Source organism: Oncorhynchus tshawytscha, unplaced genomic scaffold (genome assembly GCF_018296145.1).
Source record: "Oncorhynchus tshawytscha isolate Ot180627B unplaced genomic scaffold, Otsh_v2.0 Un_contig_1806_pilon_pilon, whole genome shotgun sequence".
In the NCBI taxonomy this organism is placed as follows: domain Eukaryota; kingdom Metazoa; phylum Chordata; class Actinopteri; order Salmoniformes; family Salmonidae; genus Oncorhynchus; species Oncorhynchus tshawytscha.
The window spans coordinates 140,350-160,062 of record NW_024609750.1 but is presented as its reverse complement, the minus strand read 5'-3'; the positions used below and the strand labels follow the sequence as shown (position 1 = coordinate 160,062).

The 19,713-nt window shown below is 48.7% G+C and overlaps 1 protein-coding gene across 1 annotated transcript in view; it reads left to right on the top strand.

The window, feature by feature from the left end:
* The window catches only part of LOC121845719 (rhophilin-2-like), a 77,802-nt gene extending 58,850 nt beyond the window's left edge, over positions 1 to 18,952 (top strand). The window contains 11 exon segments of the mRNA XM_042317559.1: positions 270 to 436; positions 2,538 to 2,695; positions 2,698 to 2,730; positions 4,775 to 4,931; positions 7,597 to 7,716; positions 10,668 to 10,727; positions 10,730 to 10,909; positions 13,010 to 13,086; positions 14,411 to 14,560; positions 16,966 to 17,121; positions 18,511 to 18,952. Coding sequence (XP_042173493.1) covers positions 270 to 436; positions 2,538 to 2,695; positions 2,698 to 2,730; positions 4,775 to 4,931; positions 7,597 to 7,716; positions 10,668 to 10,727; positions 10,730 to 10,909; positions 13,010 to 13,086; positions 14,411 to 14,560; positions 16,966 to 17,121; positions 18,511 to 18,771 — 1,519 coding nt within the window. The 3' untranslated portion in view covers positions 18,772 to 18,952.
* Positions 18,953 to 19,713: the final 761 nt, after the last annotated feature.

Here is a 19,713-nt window from a genome sequence, read left to right as displayed (position 1 = left end):
TATAGTAGCTTCACCTGACTGTCTCCAATGCACTTTTTCCTGTCTGGTCCAGTGACGACGGGTTTGTGCCCAGAGGCAATGTTGTTGCTGGTGAGGACCTGCCTTACAACAGGCCTACAAGCCCTCAGTTCAGCCTCTCTCAGCATATTGTGGACAGTCTGAGCACTGATGGAGGGCCTCTCTCCAGGGGTCAACATGTCTGTCTCTCCAGGGGTCATCATGGTGTTATGGTTCCACTAGTGACCTCTCTGTCTGTCTCTCTCTCCCAGGTATGACTCGTTCACAGGTGTTCCAGTGTGCCAGCAGAACGTCTCTCTGGAGAAGGCCAGTATTCTGTTCAACATCGGCGCCCTCTACACCCAGATCGGCACGCGCTGCAACCGCCAGACGGGCTCCGGCCTCCAGGATGCCATCACAGCCTTCCAGAAAGCTGCAGGTGAGGAGACACTAGAACCACAGTCATCTGTGTCCCACGTGACACCTTATTCCCTCTATGTAGGGAATAGGGTCCTGGTTATAGGGAATAGGGCCCTGGTTAAGAGTAGTGCATTATGTAGGGAATAGGGCCCTGGTTAAGAGTAGTGCATTATGTAGGGAATAGGGCCCTGGGTAAGAGTAGTGTACTATATAGGGAATCGAGTCCTGGTTATAGGGAATAGGGCCCTGGTTAAGAGTAGTGCACTATGTAGGGAATAGGGCCCCGGTTATAGGGAATAGGGCCCTGGTTAAGAGTAGTGCACTATGTAGGGAATAGGGCCCTGGTTAAGAGTAGTGCATTATGTAGGGAATAGGGCCCTGGTTAAGAGTAGTGCACTATGTAGGGAATAGGGCCCTGGTTATAGGGAATAGGGCCCTGGTTAAGAGTAGTGCACTATGTAGGGAATAGGGTCCTGGTTATAAGTAGTGTACTATATAGGGAATAGGGCCCTGGTTAAGAGTAGTGCACTATATAGGGAATAGGGCCCTGGTTAAGATTAGTGCACTATGTTGGGAATAAGGCCCGGGTTAAGAGTAGTGCACTATGTAGGGAATAAGGCCCTGGTTAAGATTAGTGCACTATGTAGGAAATAAGGCCCTGGTTAAGAGTAGTGCACTATGTAGGGAATAGAGTGCCATTTTGGACAACACCAGTGGCCATTATTACACAGCTAGTCTCTAGTCATTGCCAGTAACACTGGTGGAATATACAGTACACTCAGATTACAAGAGGTTTAGAAGATTTTACTTAGTTTATACATTTTGTAAGTTTGTAGGTCCCTTATCCCACAGTTGGTGCCGTGACCAGTTCTCTCCTTGTGTAATCTTTGTTTAACGATAGGAAAACAGCCTGTCAGAGAAAGCCAGTTGAAAAATGTCATTTTATAGTTTTCAAATGTCATGTCAGGAAAAACTCCATGGACTCTGGCTACTGGTAAAGATGAACCATATAACAATCAATCAATCAACCAATCAATCAATCAAATGTATTTATAAAGCCCTTCTTACATCAGCTAATATCTCAAAGTGCTGTACAGAAACCCAGCCTAAAACCCCAAACAGCAAGCAATGCAGGTGTAGAAGCACGGTGGCTAGGAAAAACTCCCTAGAAAGGCCAAAACCTAGGAAGAAACCTAGAGAGGAACCAGGCTATGTGGGATGGCCAGTCCTTTTCTGGCTTCTCTAGTTTCCCATGCATCATGTCCCACAGTACAGTACTGTCCCTCGGCAGTCAACCCAAACTAGGACAGTACTGTCCCTCGGCAGTCGACCCAAACTAGGACATTACTGCCCCTCGGCAGTCGACCCAAACTAGGACAGTACTGCCCCTCGACAGTCGACCCAAACTAGGACAGTACTGCCCCTCGACAGTCGACCCAAACTAGGACAGTACTGCCCCTCGGCAGTCGACCCAAACTAGGACAGTACTGCCCCTCGGCAGTCGACCCAAACTAGGACAGTACTGCCCCTCGGCAGTCGACCCAAACTAGGACAGGACTGCCCCTCGGCAGTCGACCCAAACTAGGACAGGACTGCCCCTCGGCAGTCGACCCAAACTAGGACAGGACTGCCCCTCGGCAGTCGACCCAAACTAGGACAGGACTGCCCCTCGGCCTAATGTCCAACGTTAGAAACTGTGAGTACTTGTGGTACCGGGAGTATAAAAGGATTAGCACATTCTCATGTTGAATTCAGTTTTTATGAATGCAGTTTTGATAACTGTGTGAACTGGAGCTTGTTTTGGAGCAGATATTGTATCCGGTAGCAACGTTTAGAAATGAGTCCTGAGCCACCTGAAGGAGACGTTCACCCCCAGCTATGTCATGAGTCCCTCCATACTCACCTCCCCTACTCTCTCTCTCCCCCCCCCCTGTAGGAGTCCTCCACCACCTGAAGGAGACGTTCACCCCCAGCTATGTCATGAGTCCCTCCATACTCACCTCCCCTACTCTCTCTCCCCCCCTGTAGGAGTCCTCCACCACCTGAAGGAGACGTTCACCCCCAGCTATGTCATGAGTCCCTCCATACTCACCTCCCCTACTCTCTCCCCCCCCCTGTAGGAGTCCTCCACCACCTGAAGGAGACGTTCACCCACACCCCCAGCTATGACATGAGTCCCTCCATGCTCAGTATGCTCATCAAGATGATGCTGGCCCAAGCTCAGGAGTGTCTGTTTGAGAAGATCGCTCTGTCTGGCATCCGCAATGAGTTCTTCTACTCTCTCCCCTCAAGATGGCCCCCGAGGCTGCCAAGGTACATGAACAATACGCTGAGTCCTTTCCCACAGTCTACAGGCTGCCAAGGTACATGAACAATGAGTCCTTTCCCTCAGTCTACAGGCTGCCAAGGTACATGAACAATACGCTGAGTCCTTTCCCACAGTCTACAGGCTGCCAAGGTACATGAACAATACCGAGTCCTTTCCCACAGTCTGGCTGCCAAGGTACATGAACAATACGCTGAGTCCTTTCCCTCAGTCTACAGGCTGCCAAGGTACATGAACAATACGCTGAGTCCTTTCCCACAGTCTACAGGCTGCCAAGGTACATGAACAATACGCTGAGTCCTTTCCCTCAGTCTACAGGCTGCCAAGGTACATTTACAATACAGAGTCCTTTCCCACAGTCTACAGGCTGCCAAGGTACATGAACAATACCGAGTCCTTTCCCTCAGTCTACAGGCTGCCAAGGTACATGAACAATACCGAGTCCTTTCCCTCAGTCTACAGGCTGCCAAGGTACATGAACAATACCGAGTCCTTTCCCTCAGTCTACAGGCTGATACAGACGGATTGATCTTGATTAAATCAGGTATGTAATTCCACTGTTATCGATAGATGGATGGATGGATGTTCAATGGGCAACGTTCAACACATCTGCTTTCCCAAACGGGGATAATCTGAGAGAGTTTCACCTGAACGCTTTACCCTAACGGGGTTAATCTGAGAGTTTCACCTGAACACTTTGCCCAAACGGGGTTAATCTGAGAGAGTTTCACCTGAACGCTTTACCCAAACGGGGTTAATCTGAGAGAGTTTCAACTGAACGCTTTACCCTAACGGGGTTAATCTGAGAGTTTCACCTGAACACTTTGCCCAAACGGGGTTAATCTGAGAGAGTTTCACCTCAACGCTTTGCCCTAACGGGGTAATCTGAGAGAGTTTCACCTCAACGCTTTGCCCTAACGGGGTTAATCTGAGAGTTTCACCTGAACACTTTGCCCAAACGGGGTTAATCTGAGAGAGTTTCACCTGAACGCTTTACCCAAACGGGGTTAATCTGAGAGAGTTTCACCTCAACGCTTTACCCTAACGGGGTTAATCTGAGAGTTTCACCTGAACGCTTTGCCCAAACGGGGTTAATCTGAGAGAGTTTCACCTGAACGCTTTACCCAAACGGGGTTAATCTGAGAGAGTTTCACCTCAACGCTTTGCCCTAACGGGGTTAATCTGAGAGAGTTTCACCTCAACGCTTTGCCCTAACGGGGTTAATCTGAGAGAGTTTCACCTCAACGCTGAACGCTTTGCCCTAATGGGGTTATTCTGAGAGAGTTTCACCTCAACGCTTTGCCCTAACGGGGTTATTCTGAGAGAGTTTCACCTCAACGCTGAACGCTTTGCCCTAACAGGGTTAATCTGAGAGAGTTTTACCTCAACGCTTTGCCCTAACAGGGTTAATCTGAGAGAGTTTCACCTCAACACTAAAAGGGGTTCCATCATCTAAGACGATATGGCATCACACTGTCACATCCCGTTGAGGTGTGTCTGACTAAAGAGCCGTGGCACCCTATTCCCTATTTAGTGCCCTAAGCCTCTGGTCTAAAGTAGTGCGCTATATAGGGAATAGGGTGCCATTGGGCTCTGGTCTAAAGTAGTGCACTATATAGGGTGCCATAGGGCTCTGGTCAACAGTAGTGCACTACATATAGGGAATAGGGTGCCATTTGCGATGTGTTCTCTAACAGAACATCTCTGTGTCCGCGTCTCAGGTAGGATGTGTTCTCTAACAGAACATCTCTGTCCTCTCAGGTAGGATGTGTTCTCTAACAGAACATCTCTGTGTTCGCGTCTCAGGTAGGATGTGTTCTCTAACAGAACATCTCTGTGTTCGCGTCTCAGGTAGGATGTGTTCTCTAACAGAACATCTCTGTGTCCGCGTCTCAGGTAGGATGTGTTCTCTAACAGAACATCTCTGTGTCCGCGTCTCAGGTAGGATGTGTTCTCTAACAGAACATCTCTGTGTCCGCGTCTCAGGTAGGATGTGTTCTCTAACAGAACATCTCTGTGTCCCCGTCTCAGGTAGGAGACACCTATGACCAGGTTCACCAGTCTATGAGCCAGACCCCCATCAAGGACAACGTCCCGTTCTTCTGGTCCACCATGGCTCAGGTCAAGACCCACCACTACCGTTCACTGGCACACTACTTCCTGGCTACTGCGCTATTGGACCACCAGCGTAAGTCAAGCAGCCGTTTGCCAATCATATCCCTTCTATGCATCATCCAGAGGGAGAGAGGGAGATGTGTAAGTGTCTGTTAGTTCCTAGATGAGTTTCCTGGAGCAGACTGGTTCTGTTAGTTCCTAGATGAGTTTCCTGGAACAGACTGGAGCAGACTGGTTCTGTTAGTTCCTAGATGAGTTTCCTGGAACAGACTGGAGCAGACTGGTTCTGTTAGTTCCTAGATGAGTTTCCTGGAACAGACTGGAGCAGACTGGTTCTGTTAGTTCCTAGATGAGTTTCCTGGAACAGACTGGAGCAGACTGGTTCTGTTAGTTCCTAGATGAGTTTCCTGGAACAGACTGGAGCAGACTGGTTCTGTTAGTTCCTAGATGAGTATCCTGGAACAGACTGGAGCAGACTGGTTCTGTTAGTTCCTAGATGAGTTTCCTGGACCTTACAGGAACAGACTTGTTCATTCACCTCTTTCTCAGAGTACTGAGACCTTTAGTTTAATAAAGAGGACAGAGAGACAGAACAGCCCAGAGTACTGAGACCTTTAGTTTAATAAAGAGGACAGAACAGCCCAGAGTACTGAGACCTTTAGTTTAATAAAGAGGACAGAGAGACAGAACAGCCCAGAGTACTGAGACCTTTAGTTTAATAAAGAGGACAGAGAGACAGAACAGCCCAGAGTACTGAGACCTTTAGTTTAATAAAGAGGACAGAGAGACAGAACAGCCCAGAGTACTGAGACCTTTAGTTTAATAAAGAGGACAGAGAGACAGAACAGCCCAGAGTACTGAGACCTTTAGTTTAATAAAGAGGACAGAGAGACAGAACAGCCCAGAGTACTGAGACCTTTAGTTTAATAAAGAGGACAGAGAGACAGAACAGCCCAGAGTACTGAGACCTTTAGTTTAATAAAGAGGACAGAGAGACAGAACAGCCCAGAGTACTGAGACCTTTAGTTTAATAAAGAGGACAGAGAGACAGAACAGCCCAGAGTACTGAGACCTTTAGTTTATAAAGAGGACAGAGAGACAGAACAGCCCAGAGTACTGAGACCTTTAGTTTTATGAAGAGGACAGAGAGACAGAACAGCCCAGATCTGTACTGAGACCTTTAGTTTTATAAAGAGGACAGAGAGACAGAACAGCCCAGAGTACTGAGACCTTTAGTTTTATGCCGAGGACAGAGAGACAGAACAGCCCAGAGTACTGAGACCTTTAGTTTTGCCGAAGAGGACAGAGAGACAGAACAGCCTTTCTGCCGTACTGAGACCTTTAGTTTTATGAAGAGGACAGAGTAGTGTAGATGAATCTGTACCAATCCTGGCCAGTTATGTTACATGTAAATATTTATGTCTTTGTGTTGTTCCCTGATCCCCGTCTGTCTCACAGTCCCAGACTGGATCTGTCCCTGATCCGACTCTGTGTTTCTGTCCGACACTCCTTTCTGCCGACACTGTCTTTCTGCCGACACTGTCTTTCTGCCCTGATCCTGTCTCTTTCTGCCGACACTGTCTTTCTGCCCTGATCACTGTCTTTCTGCCAACAGCCAAAGCTACATCCCTGATCCTGTCTCTGTGTTGCCATGTCCCTAATCCCCGTCTGTGTTGCCATGTCCCTGATCCCCGTCTCTGTGTTGCCGTGTCCCTGATCCCCGTCTCTCTGTGTTGCCGTGTCCCTGATCCCCGTCTCTGTGTTGCCGTGTCCCTGATCCCCGTCTCTGTGTTGCCCCTGTGTCCCCCTGATCCCCGTCTCTGTGTTGCCGTGTCCCTGATCCCCGTCTCTGTCCCGTTGCCGTGTCCCTGATCCCCGTCTCTGTGTTGCCGTGTCCCTGATCCCCGCCTGTGTTGCCGTGTCCCTGATCCCCGTCTCTGTGTTGCCGTGTCCCTGATCCCCGTCTCTGTGTTGCCGTGTCCCTGATCCCCGTCTCTGTGTTGCCGTGTCCCTGATCCCCGTCTCTGTGTTGCCGTGTCCCTGATCCCCCTGATCCCCGTCTCTGTGTTGCCGTGTCCCTGATCCCCGTCTCTGTGTTGCCGTGTCCCTGATCCCCGTCTCTGTGTTGCCGTGTCCCTGATCCCCTCTGTGTTGTGTCTCTGTGTTGCCCGTGTCCCTGATCCCCGTCTCTGTGTTGCCGTGTCCCTGATCCCCGTCTCTGTGTTGCCGTGTCCCTGATCCCCGTCTCTGTGTTGCCGTGTCCCTGATCCCCGTCTCTGTGCTGCCGTGTCCCTGATCCCCGTCTCTGTGCTGCCGTGTCCCTGATCCCCGTCTCTGTGCTGCCGTGTCCCTGATCCCCGTCTCTGTGCTGCCGTGTCCCTGATCCCCGTCTCTGTGCTGCCGTGTCCCTGATCCCCGTCTCTGTGCTGCCGTGTCCCTGATCCCCGTCTCTGTGCTGCCGTGTCCCTGATCCCCGTCTCTGTGCTGCCGTGTCCCTGATCCCCGTCTCTGTGCTGCCGTGTCCCTGATCCCCGTCTCTGTGCTGCCGTGTCCCTGATCCCCGTCTCTGTGCTGCCGTGTCCCTGATCCCCGTCTCTGTGCTGCCGTGTCCCTGATCCCCGTCTCTGTGCTGCCGTGTCCCTAATCCCTGTCTCTGTGTTGCCGTGTCCCTAATCCCTGTCTCATGTCTCTGTGTTGCCGTGTCCCTAATCCCTGTCTCATGTCTCTGTGTTTTCCAGTGAGGCCCAGTGATGACGAGGACCAACAGGAGAAGGCTCTGTCCCAGGCGTATGATGCCATGCCAGATGGCCGCTCCCCACTCGACATCCTCAGGAAGATAGAGGAGAGACGACAAATCGGTAAGGCTCCAAACCCAATACCGTGTTTAAACAGGTCCTTTATGTGGTTTAGGTCTAGATACAGTCATTATATAGTCCCTGACTGTCTGGACTCTACACACTGTCATTTATATAGTCCCTGACTGTCTGGACTCTACACACTGTCATTTATATAGTCCCTGACTGTCTGGACTCTACACACTGTCATTTATATAGTCCCTGACTGTCATTTATATAGTCCCTGACTGTCTGGAATCTACACACTGACTGTCATTTATATAGTCCCTGACTGTCATTTATATAGTCCCTGACTGTCTGGACTCTACACCCTGTCATTTATATAGTCCCTGACTGTCTGGAATCTACACACTGACTGTCATTTATATAGTCCCTGACTGTCATTTATATAGCCCCTGACTGTCTGGACTCTACACACTGTCATTTATATAGTCCCTGACTGTCTGGACTCTACACACTGTCATTTATATAGTCCCTGACTGTCTGGACTATACACACTGTCATTTATATAGTCCCTGACTGCCTGGACTCTACACACTGACTGTCATTTATATAGTCCCTGACTGTCTGGACTCTACACACTGACTGTCATTTATATAGTCCCTGACTGTCTGGAATCTAAACACTGTCATTTATATAGTCCCTGACTGTCTGGAATCTACACACTGACTGTCATTTATATAGTCCCTGACTGTCATTTATATAGTCCCTGACTGTCTGGACTCTACACACTGTCATTTATATAGTCCCTGACTGTCTGGACTCTACACACTGTCATTTATATAGTCCCTGACTGTCTGGAATCTAAACACTGTCATTTATATAGTCCCTGACTGTCTGGACTCTACACACTGACTGTCATTTATATAGTCCCTGACTGTCTGGACTCTACACACTGACTGTCATTTATATAGTCCCTGACTGTCTGGACTCTACACACTGACTGTCATTTATATAGTCCCTGACTGTCTGGACTCTACACACTGTCATTTATATAGTCCCTGACTGTCTGGACTCTACACACTGTCATTTATATAGTCCCTGACTGTCTGGAATCTACACACTGACATTTATATAGTCCCTGACTGTCTGGAATCTACACACTGACTGTCATTTATATAGTCCCTGACTGTCATTTATTACACTGACTGTCATTTATATAGTCCCTGACTGTCTGGAATCTACACACTGTCATTTATATAGTCCCTGACTGTCTGGAATCTACACACTGACTGTCATTTATATAGTCCCTGACTGTCATTTATATAGTCCCCTGACTGTCTGGACTCTACACACTGTCATTTATATAGTCCTGACTGTCTGGACTCTACACACTGTCATTTATATAGTCCCTGACTGTCTGGACTCTACACACTGTCATTTATATAGTCCCTGACTGTCTGGACTCTACACACTGTCATTTATATAGTCCCTGACTGTCTGGACTCTACACACTGACTGTCATTTATATAGTCCCTGACTGTCTGGACTCTACACACTGACTGTCATTTATATAGTCCCTGACTGTCTGGACTCTACACACTGACTGTCATTTATATAGTCCCTGACTGTCTGGACTCTACACACTGTCATTTATATAGTCCCTGACTGTCTGGACTCTACACACTGTCATTTATATAGTCCCTGACTGTCTGGACTCTACACACTGACATTTATATAGTCCCTGACTGTCTGGAATCTACACACTGACTGTCATTTATATAGTCCCTGACTGTCATTTATATAGTCTCTGACTGTCATTTATATAGTCCCTGACTGTCTGGAATCTACACACTGTCATTTATATAGTCCCTGACTGTCTGGACCTACACACTGACTGTCATTTATATAGTCCCTGACTGTCATTTATATAGCCCCTGACTGTCTGGACTCTACACCTGTCATTTATATAGTCCTTGACTGTCTGGACTCTACACACTGTCATTTATATAGTCCCTGACTGTCTGGACTATACACACTGTCATTTATATAGTCCCTGACTGTCTGGACTCTACACACTGACTGTCATTTATATAGTCCCTGACTGTCTGGACTCTACACACTGTCATTTATATAGTCCCTGACTGTCTGGACTCTACACACTGACTGTCATTTATATAGTCCCTGACTGTCTGGAATCTACACACTGACTGTCATTTATATAGTCCCTTACTGTCTGGACTCTACACACTGTCATTTATATAGTCCCTGACTGTCTGGAATCTACACACTGACTGTCATTTATATAGTCCCTGACTGTCATTTATATAGTCCCTGACTGTCATTTATATAGTCCCTGACTGTCTGGAATCTACACACTGTCATTTATATAGTCCCTGACTGTCTGGACTCTACACACTGACTGTCATTTATATAGTCCCTGACTGTCTGGACTCTACACACTGTCATTTATATAGTCCCTGACTGTCTGGACTCTACACACTGTCATTTATATAGTCCCTGACTGTCTGGAATCTACACACTGTCATTTATATAGTCCCTGACTGTCTGGACTCTACACACTGACTGTCATTTATATAGTCCCTGACTGTCTGGACTCTACACACTGTCATTTATATAGTCCCTGACTGTCTGGACTCTACACACTGACTGTCATTTATATAGTCCCTGACTGTCTGGACTCTACACACTGTCATTTATATAGTCCCTGACTGTCTGGACTCTACACACTGTCATTTATATAGTCCCTGACTGTCTGGACTCTACACACTGACTGTCATTTATATAGTCCCTGACTGTCTGGACTCTACACACTGTTATCACCTGATACCCCGTGTGTATATAGCCATGTTATCACCTGGTACCCCGTGTGTGTATATAGCCATGTTATCACCTGGTACCCCGTGTGTGTATATAGCCATGTTATCACCTGGTACCCCTCCACCTCCCCGTTAATTCCTCCTCCCTCCTCCACCTCCCTACTCCTTCCCCAGGTAAGGCCCACCTGCGGCGGGCTGTGATAGGTCATGAGGAGGGTCTGAGGATCCATGACTGTGTCGTCACCTCAGGAAGCTGGATGTGCTCCAGGCCATCCTCCAGGCCAGTCACAACCGTTCCCTGGCCAAGTTCAATGACAACAACCGAGAGACGAGTTCACAGACTACCTGGAGGCTCAGACATCATCTGTGAGTCAATCAATCAATCAAATGTATTTGTGAAGCTCCAGACATCATCTGTGAGTCAATCAATCAATCAAATGTATTTGTGAAGCTCTCATCATCTGTGAGTCAATCAATCAATCAATTGTATTTGTTGAAGCCCCCAACATCTGTGTAATTAATCAATCAATTGTATTTGTGAAGCACCAGACATCGTCTGTAAGTGAACCTCTTATTGGGAACTCAACCAACCAATCAACCAACCAATCAACCAACCAATCAACCAACCAATCAATCAATCAACCAACCAACCAACCAACCACTCAATCAACCAATCAATCAACCAACCAATCAACCACTCAATCAACCTCATTTAAAAACCTTTTTACATGGTCATCAGCTCTGGCTCCACATCACTGTTGATTCAAGACAACTGACTGTCAAATTTACCTCATGTCATTAGAGAGACCGAGGGGGTCTGACTGTTGGACCTCATGTCATTGGAGAGACAGAGGGGGTCTGACTGTCAAATGTACCTCATATCATTGGAGAGACAGAGGGGGTCTGTCTGTTGGACCTCATGTCATTAGAGAGACCGAGGGGTCTGACTGTTGGACCTCATGTCATTGGAGAGACAGAGGGGTCTGACTGTTGGACCTCATGTCATTGGAGAGACAGAGGGGGTCTGACTGTTGGACCTCATGTCATTAGAGAGACAGAGGGGGTCTGACTGTTGGACCTCATGTCATTGGAGAGACAGAGGGGTCTGACTGTTGGACCTCATGTCATTGGAGAGACAGAGGGGGTCTGACTGTTGGACCTCATGTCATTGGAGAGACAGAGGGGGTCTGACTGTTGGACCTCATGTCATTAGAGAGACAGAGGGGGTCTGACTGTCGGACCTCATGTCATTGGAGAGACAGAGGGGTCTGACTGTTGGACCTCATGTCATTGGAGAGACAGAGGGGGTCTGACTGTTGGACCTCATGTCATTAGAGAGACAGAGGGGGTCTGACTGTCAAATGTATATCATGTCATTAGAGAGACAGAGGGGGTCTGACTGTCGGACCTCATGTCATTGGAGAGACAGAGGGGGTCTGACTGTCGGACCTCATGTCATTGGAGAGACAGAGGGGTCTGACTGTTGGACCTCATGTCATTGGAGAGACAGAGGGGGTCTGACTGTTGGACCTCATGTCATTGGAGAGACAGAGGGGGTGTGACTGTTGGACCTCATGTCATTGGAGAGACAGAGGGGGTCTGACTGTTGGACCTCATGTCATTGGAGAGACAGAGGGGTGTGACTGTTGGACCTCATGTACATTAGAGAGACAGAGGGGGAACCCCAGTGACTGTTGGACCTCATGTCATTAGAGAGACAGAGGGGTCTGACTGTTGGACCTCATGTCATTAGAGAGACAGAGGGGGTCTGACTGTCAAATGATATCATGTCATTAGAGAGACAGAGGGGGTCTGACTGTTGGACCTCATGTCATTGGAGAGACAGAGGGGGTCTGACTGTCGGACCTCATGTCATTGGAGAGACAGAGGGGGTCTGACTGTCGGACCTCATGTCATTGGAGAGACAGAGGGGTGTGACTGTTGGACCTCATTACATTAGAGAGACAGAGGGGGTGTGACTGTTGGACCTCATGTCATTAGAGAGACAGAGGGGTCTGACTGTTGGACCTCATGTCATTAGAGAGACAGAGGGGGTCTGACTGTCAAATGTATATCATGTCATTAGGAGAGACAGAGGGGGTCTGACTGTCGGACCTCATGTCATTGGAGAGACAGAGGGGTCTGACTGTTGGACCTCATGTCATTGGAGAGACAGAGGGGGTGTGACTGTTGGACCTCATGTCATTGGAGAGACGGAGGGGTGTGACTGTTGGACCTCATGTCATTGGAGAGACGGAGGGGTGTGACTGTTGGACCTCATTACAATGGGTCTGTTCCATCGGTGGTGTGGATTGTAAGACTAGACATACAATGTAATTTCCTGGTTGGTTCTCATGTGAAACAACCCAATAACCTTTTAAACAGCTGTTTAGTAGGTCCAGGATGTTGTGATGCTGTAATGTTTACAGTGTGGCCATGCGCTCCCTGTCGCGCTGAACCCCAGAGGACGTTGGCAGGTTGTTGTGGTAATAAACAGACCTGTTTTCTCTCCTCAGCTAAAACGGAGCACAAGGCAGAGATGGAAACGCCCATGGCCACAAAGGTGAAAGTCACAGACTTTTTCCGAAGGCTGGTATGTGGGCTTACTAATTTCTTTTAACATTTCAGGGCTGCTGTTCCAGACACAGATTGTTAAAGCCTAGTCCTGGACTATGAAGCTTGGTGAATGGGGAATCACCAGTAACTCTAAAACTCCTCTTTATAGTCTGGGACTAAGATTAATCTGTGTCTGGGAAACCGTCCCGTTGTGTAAAATATCTACGGTCTATTCAGAAATTGGCATCACAAAGCTCTGGATTTGTGTGTTTTTTTTTTTAAACAGTTCAATTCAGTTCAACCCAGATGGTGTGGTGCTGTTTTCTGAATCCGCCCCAACAGAACCACTATGGCAGTACTAACATTAACCCTGGAGACAGTGATCCAACAGAACCACTATGGCAGTACTAACATTAACCCTGGAGACAGTGATCCAACAGAACCACTATGGCAGTACTAACATTAACCCTGGAGACAGTGATCCAACAGAACCACTATGGCAGTACTAACATTAACCCTGGAGACAGTGATCCAACAGAACCACTATGGCAGTACTAACATTAACCCTGGAGACAGTGATCCAACAGAACCACTATGGCACTACTAACATTAACCCTGGAGACAGAGACCCAACAGAACCACTATGGCAGTACTAACATTAACCCTGGAGACAGTGACCCAACAGAACCACTATGGCAGTACTAACATTAACCCTGGAGACAGTGATCCAACAGAACCACTATGACACTACTAACATTAACCCTGGAGACAGAGACCCAACAGAACCACTATGGCAGTACTAACATTAACCCTGGAGACAGTGACCCAACAGAACCACTATGGCAGTACTAACATTAACCCTGGAGACAGTGACCCAACAGAACCACTATGGCAGTACTAACATTAACCCTGGAGACAGTGACCCAACAGAACCACTATGGCACTACTAACATTAACCCTGGAGACAGAGACCCAACAGAACCACTATGGCAGTATTAACATTAACCCTGGAGACAGTGATCCAACAGAACCACTATGGCAGTACTAACATTAACCCTGGAGACAGTGATCCAACAGAACCACTATGGCAGTACTAACATTAACCCTGGAGACAGAGACCGCACCCTCATCATACTCTTTCCTCAGCCTCCTTGTCTTGATGAATCAATAACATTAACAATGGTGGTGTCCCAAACGCACCCTCATCTATTCCCTACATATAGTGCCCTATCTTTGACCAGGCTCCATAGTACCCTACCTTAGACCAGGTCCCTTAGTACCATTTGGGATGCACACGGTCAGTCCTATCAAGGTTTGGGGTGTCGTTGGTAAGTTTTCATAACCTGCCCCTCCCCCTCCAGGGTCCTCTGTCAGTGTTCTCTGCTAAGCAACGGTGGACAGCTCCTCGTACCGTCAGGCTGAGACTGGAGGACAGAGACCTGGGCTTCACCCTGAGAGGAGACCCAGTACCTGTACAGGTTACCTCCCTGGACCCACTCTGCCCTGCCGCTGTGAGTCTGCTATACTACTGGTTACTGGGGGAAGGGTTTGGCTGGGGGAAGGGTTTGGCGGACTCTTAGGCTAATGGGGGAAGGGTTTGGCTGACGCACTCTTAGGCTAATGGGGGGGGAAGGGTTAGGCTGACGCACACTTAGCCTCAAGGAGGGAAGGGTTAGGCTGACGCACACTTAGGCTAATGGGGGAAGGGTTAGGCTGACTCACACTTAGGCTAATGGGGGAAGGGTTAGGGAAGCTGACTCACACTTAGGCTAATGGAGGGGAAGGGTTAGGCTGACGCACACTTAGGCTAATGGAGGGAAGGGTTAGGCTGACGCACACTTAGCCTCAAGGAGGGAAGGGTTGTGTGCTTAGGGTTGCTGTCCTGTTGGAAGGTGAACCTCCACCACAGACTGAGGTCCTGAGCGCTCTGGAGCAGGTTTCCATCAATGATCTCTCTGTACTTTGCTCAGTTCATCTTTCCCTTGATCCTGACTAGTCTCCCTGCCACTGAAAAACACCCCCACAGCATGATGCTGCCACCACCATGCTTCACCGTAGGGATGGTGCCAGGTTTCCTCCAGACGTGACACTTGGCATTCAGGCCAAAGATTTCAATCTTGGTTTCATCAGACCAGAGAATCATGTTTCTCATGGTCAGAGTCCTGTAGGTGCCTTTTGGCAAACTCCAAGCGGGCTGTCATTTGCTTTCTTACTGAGGAGTGGCTTCCGTCTGGCCACTCTACCATAAAGGCCTGATTGGTGGAGTGCTGCAGAGATGGTTGTCCTTATGGAAAGTTCGCCCATCTTCACAGAGGAACTCTGGAGCTCTGTCAGAGTGACCATCAGGTGTTTGGTCACCTCCCTGACCAAAGCCCTTCTCCCCCGATTGTTCAGTTTGGCCGAGTCAAGGGGTCTGAATACTTTCTGAATACACTGTATACCCCCCACTAGTACTTTAATGAAGACAGCTTCTCCATCCCAGAGGGGAAATCAATCATTTCCAGGGGCATTTAGTAGTCTGGCGACCTAAATGCCGGAGGGGAAATCAATCATTTCCAGGGGCATTTAGTAGTCTGGCGACCTAAATGCCAGAGGGGAAATCAATCATTTCCAGGGGCATTTAGTAGTCTGGCGACCTAAATGCCAGAGGGGAAATCAATCATTTCCAGGGGCATTTAGTAGTCTGGCGACCTAAATGCCAGAGGGGAAATCAATCATTTCCAGGGGCATTTAGTAGTCTGGCGACCTAAATGCCAGAGGGGAAATCAATCATTTCCAGGGGCATTTAGTAGTCTGGCGACCTAAATGCCAGAGGGGAAATCAATCATTTCCAGGGGCATTTAGTAGTCTGGCGACCTAAATGCCAGAGGGGAAATCAATCATTTCCAGGGGCATTTAGTAGTCTGGCGACCTAAATGCCGGAGGGGAAATCAATCATTTCCAGGGGCATTTAGTAGTCTGGCGACCTAAATGCCGGAGGGGAAATCAATCATTTCCAGGGGCATTTAGTAGTCTGGCGACCTAAATGCCAGAGGGGAAATCAATCATTTCCAGGGGCATTTAGTAGTCTGGCGACCTAAATGCCAGAGGGGAAATCAATCATTTCCAGGGGCATTTAGTAGTCTGGCGACCTAAATGCCGGAGGGGAAATCAATCATTTCCAGGGGCATTTAGTAGTCTGGCGACCTAAATGCCGGAGGGGAAATCAATCATTTCCAGGGGCATTTAGTAGTCTGGCGACCTAAATGCCGGAGGGGAAATCAATCATTTCCAGGGGCATTTAGTAGTCTGGCGACCTAAATGCCGGAGGGGAAATCAATCATTTCCAGGGGCATTTAGTAGTCTGGCGACCTAAATGCCAGAGGGGAAATCAATCATTTCCAGGGGCATTTAGTAGTCTGGCGACCTAAATGCCAGAGGGGAAATCAATCATTTCCAGGGGCATTTAGTAGTCTGGCGACCTAAATGCCAGAGGGGAAATCAATCATTTCCAGGGGCATTTAGTAGTCTGGCGACCTAAATGCCGGAGGGGAAATCAATCATTTCCAGGGGCATTTAGTAGTCTGGCGACCTAAATGCCAGAGGGGAAATCAATCATTTCCAGGGGCATTTAGTAGTCTGGCGACCTAAATGCCAGAACTGAACAAGAAACGGGCAACCAGTGCAGAACAAACAATAGTGTAAATTGATGTTTTTATTTAGTTTCCCTTTTGTACTTCAACTATTTTCACATTGTTACAACACTGTAAATAGACTTATGAAATGTCTTTATTGTTTTTGGAACTTCCATGAGTGTAATGTTTACTGTTCATTTTTTATTATTTCACTTCTGTTTTATTTCAGTTGCTTTGGAAATGTTAAAAACCTCCTTCCACCTGTTGTTCATGACTAAATGTTGTTATCTCTCTGTTACCAGGTTGACGGGCTGAAAGAGGGGGACTACATTGTTGCCGTGGGAGACGCGGACTGTAAGTGGATGGTAGTGAGCGATGTGATGCGGCTGTTGAAGGATGTGGACGAGGACGGGATCGACATCCGCGTTGTTAGCTTGATGGACAGCGCCCTGCCCATGGTAAGGTCCGCCCTCTGGCTCTGATTGGCTCCTGAGGAAGCCTGGAAGGTTCTTATTGGCTCCTGAGGAAGCCTGGAAGGTTCTTATTGGCTCCTGAGGAAGCCTGGAAGGTTCTTATTGGCTCCTGAGGAAGCCTGGAAGGTTCTTATTGGCTCCTGAGGAAGCCTGGAAGGTTCTTATTGGCTCCTGAGGATGTCACCCTTTCTGTTTCCTCAGTGGTGACCGACAGGCGATGGCAGATAAATTGCGTTATGCATTAAGTTGTTATCAGGGCTGTCAAACTCTCAGCTCTCGATGAGGAGTTCCTCTCTCTCTCAGCTCTCGATGAGGAGGTCCTCTCTCTCTCAGCTCTCGATGAGGAGGTCCTCTCTCTCTCAGCTCTCGATGAGGAGGTCCTCTCTCTCTCGGCTCTCGATGAGGAGGTCCTCTCTCTCTCAGCTCTCGATGAGGAGGTCCTCTCTCTCTCAGCTCTCGATGAGGAGGTCCTCTCTCTCTCAGTTCTCGATGAGGAGGTCCTCTCTCTCTCAGCTCTCGATGAGGAGGTCCTCTCTCTCTCAGCTCTCGATGAGGAGGTCCTCTCTCTCTCAGCTCTCGATGAGGAGGTCCTCTCTCTCTCAGCTCTCGATGAGGAGGTCCTCTCTCTCTCAGCTCTCGATGAGGAGGTCCTCTCTCTCTCAGCTCTCGATGAGGAGGTCCTCTCTCTCTCAGCTCTCGATGAGGAGGTCCTCTCTCTCTCAGCTTGGTGATTACAGACAGAAGGTGCAGTTTCCCATCTGAATGTGCTCTTCTTTTCATTTAGTCAAACGGATAACTACTGCAGGAAGCGTTTTATATTATGTGACAATACCCTGATTTTTTTTTCGGGAATATTTTTTTAACTCATACAGTTTAATTAATTTAAGTAGAAATTAGAAATGTTTAGTCTTTACCTGTAGTAATATCCTCTCTCCCTCTCCTTCTCTCTGCCTCCCTCCCCTCCTCTCTCCCTCTCTTCTCTCTGCCTCCCTCCCTCCTCTCTCCCTCCCTCCCACCTCCTCCCCCTCTCTTTCTCTCTCCCCCTCTCCTTCTCTCTCCCTCTCCTTCTCTCTCCCCCTCTCTCTCCCTCCCTTCTCTCTCTCCCTCTCCTTCTCTCTCCCTCTCCTTCTCTCTCTCCCTCCCTCTCTCTCCTCCCTCCTCTCTCTCTCTCCCTCTTCTTTCTCCTCCCTCCCACCTCTCTCCCTCCTCTCCTCTCTCCCTCTCCCTCCCTCTCTCCCTCCTCTCCTCTCTCTCTCTCTCCCTCCTCTCTCTCTCTCTCCCTCCCTCTCCTCTCTCTCTCCCTCCCTCTCTCTCCCTCCTCTCTCTCCCTCTTCTCTCTCCCTCCCTCCCCCTCCCTCATCTTCCTCCCCTCAGCCCACTAAGAGTGCCACGTACTGCGGAGGTATATCTAAGACCTACTCCATGATCTGCCTGGCATTCGACGATGACAAGAGCCCCAAGGGCCGCAAGGTGACCAAGAAGGGCTCCTTCCTGTCCTGGGGCGTGAAGAACCATCTGAAGAGCTCCAGCACCCTGAGCCTCCCTACAGCAGACTACTCTGGAACACTGCCTTGGAACAAACCCTGTCCCACCTTCCCTTCCTCCAGCCCCTACAACGACTCCGCTCTTTACTAGAGAAGGAAACCCACTGGACTGTACAGACACTCTACTGGGTTAGAGAATACTGTGTGAAGCTCTCAAATGGCACCCTATTCTCCATATAGTGCACTACTTTGGAGGTCTATGGGCTCTGGTCTAAAGTAGTGCACTCTATAGGGAATAGGGTGCCATAGGGCTCTGGTCTAAAGTAGTGCACTATATAGGGAATAGGGTGCCAGTGTGGGCACACTTGTTAAATCCACTTTAATCAGTGTAGAGGAAGGGAAGGAGACGGGTTAAAGAAGGATTTTCAAGCCTTGACATTTGAGACATGGATTGTATTTGTCAGAGGGTGAATGGGAAAGACAAAATATATAAGTGTCTTTGAACAGGGTCTGGTAGTAGGTGCCAGGTGCACCGGTTTGTGTGAAGAACTGCAACGCTGCTGGGTTTTTCACACTCAACAGTTTCCCATGTGTATCAAGAATGGTCCACCACCCAAAGGACATCCAGACAACTAGACACCACTGTGGGAAGCACTGGAGTCAACATGGGCCAGCAACCCTGTGGAACGCTTTCAACACCTTGTAGAGTCCACGCCCCGACACATTGAGGCCGTTCTGACACATTGAGGCCGTTCTGTCACATTGAGGCCGTTCTGTCACATTGAGGCCGTTCTGTCACATTGAGGCCGTTCTGTCACATTGAGGCCGTTCTGTCACATTGAGGCCGTTCTGTCACATTGAGGCCGTTCTGTCACATTGAGGCCGTTCTGACACATTGAGGCCGTTCTGTCACATTGAGGCCGTTCTGTCACATTGAGGCCGTTCTGTCACATTGAGGCCGTTCTGTCACATTGAGGCCGTTCTGTCACATTGAGGCCGTTCTGTCACATTGAGGCCGTTCTGTCACATTGAGGCCGTTCTGTCACATTGAGGCCGTTCTGTCACATTGAGGCCGTTCTGTCACATTGAGGCC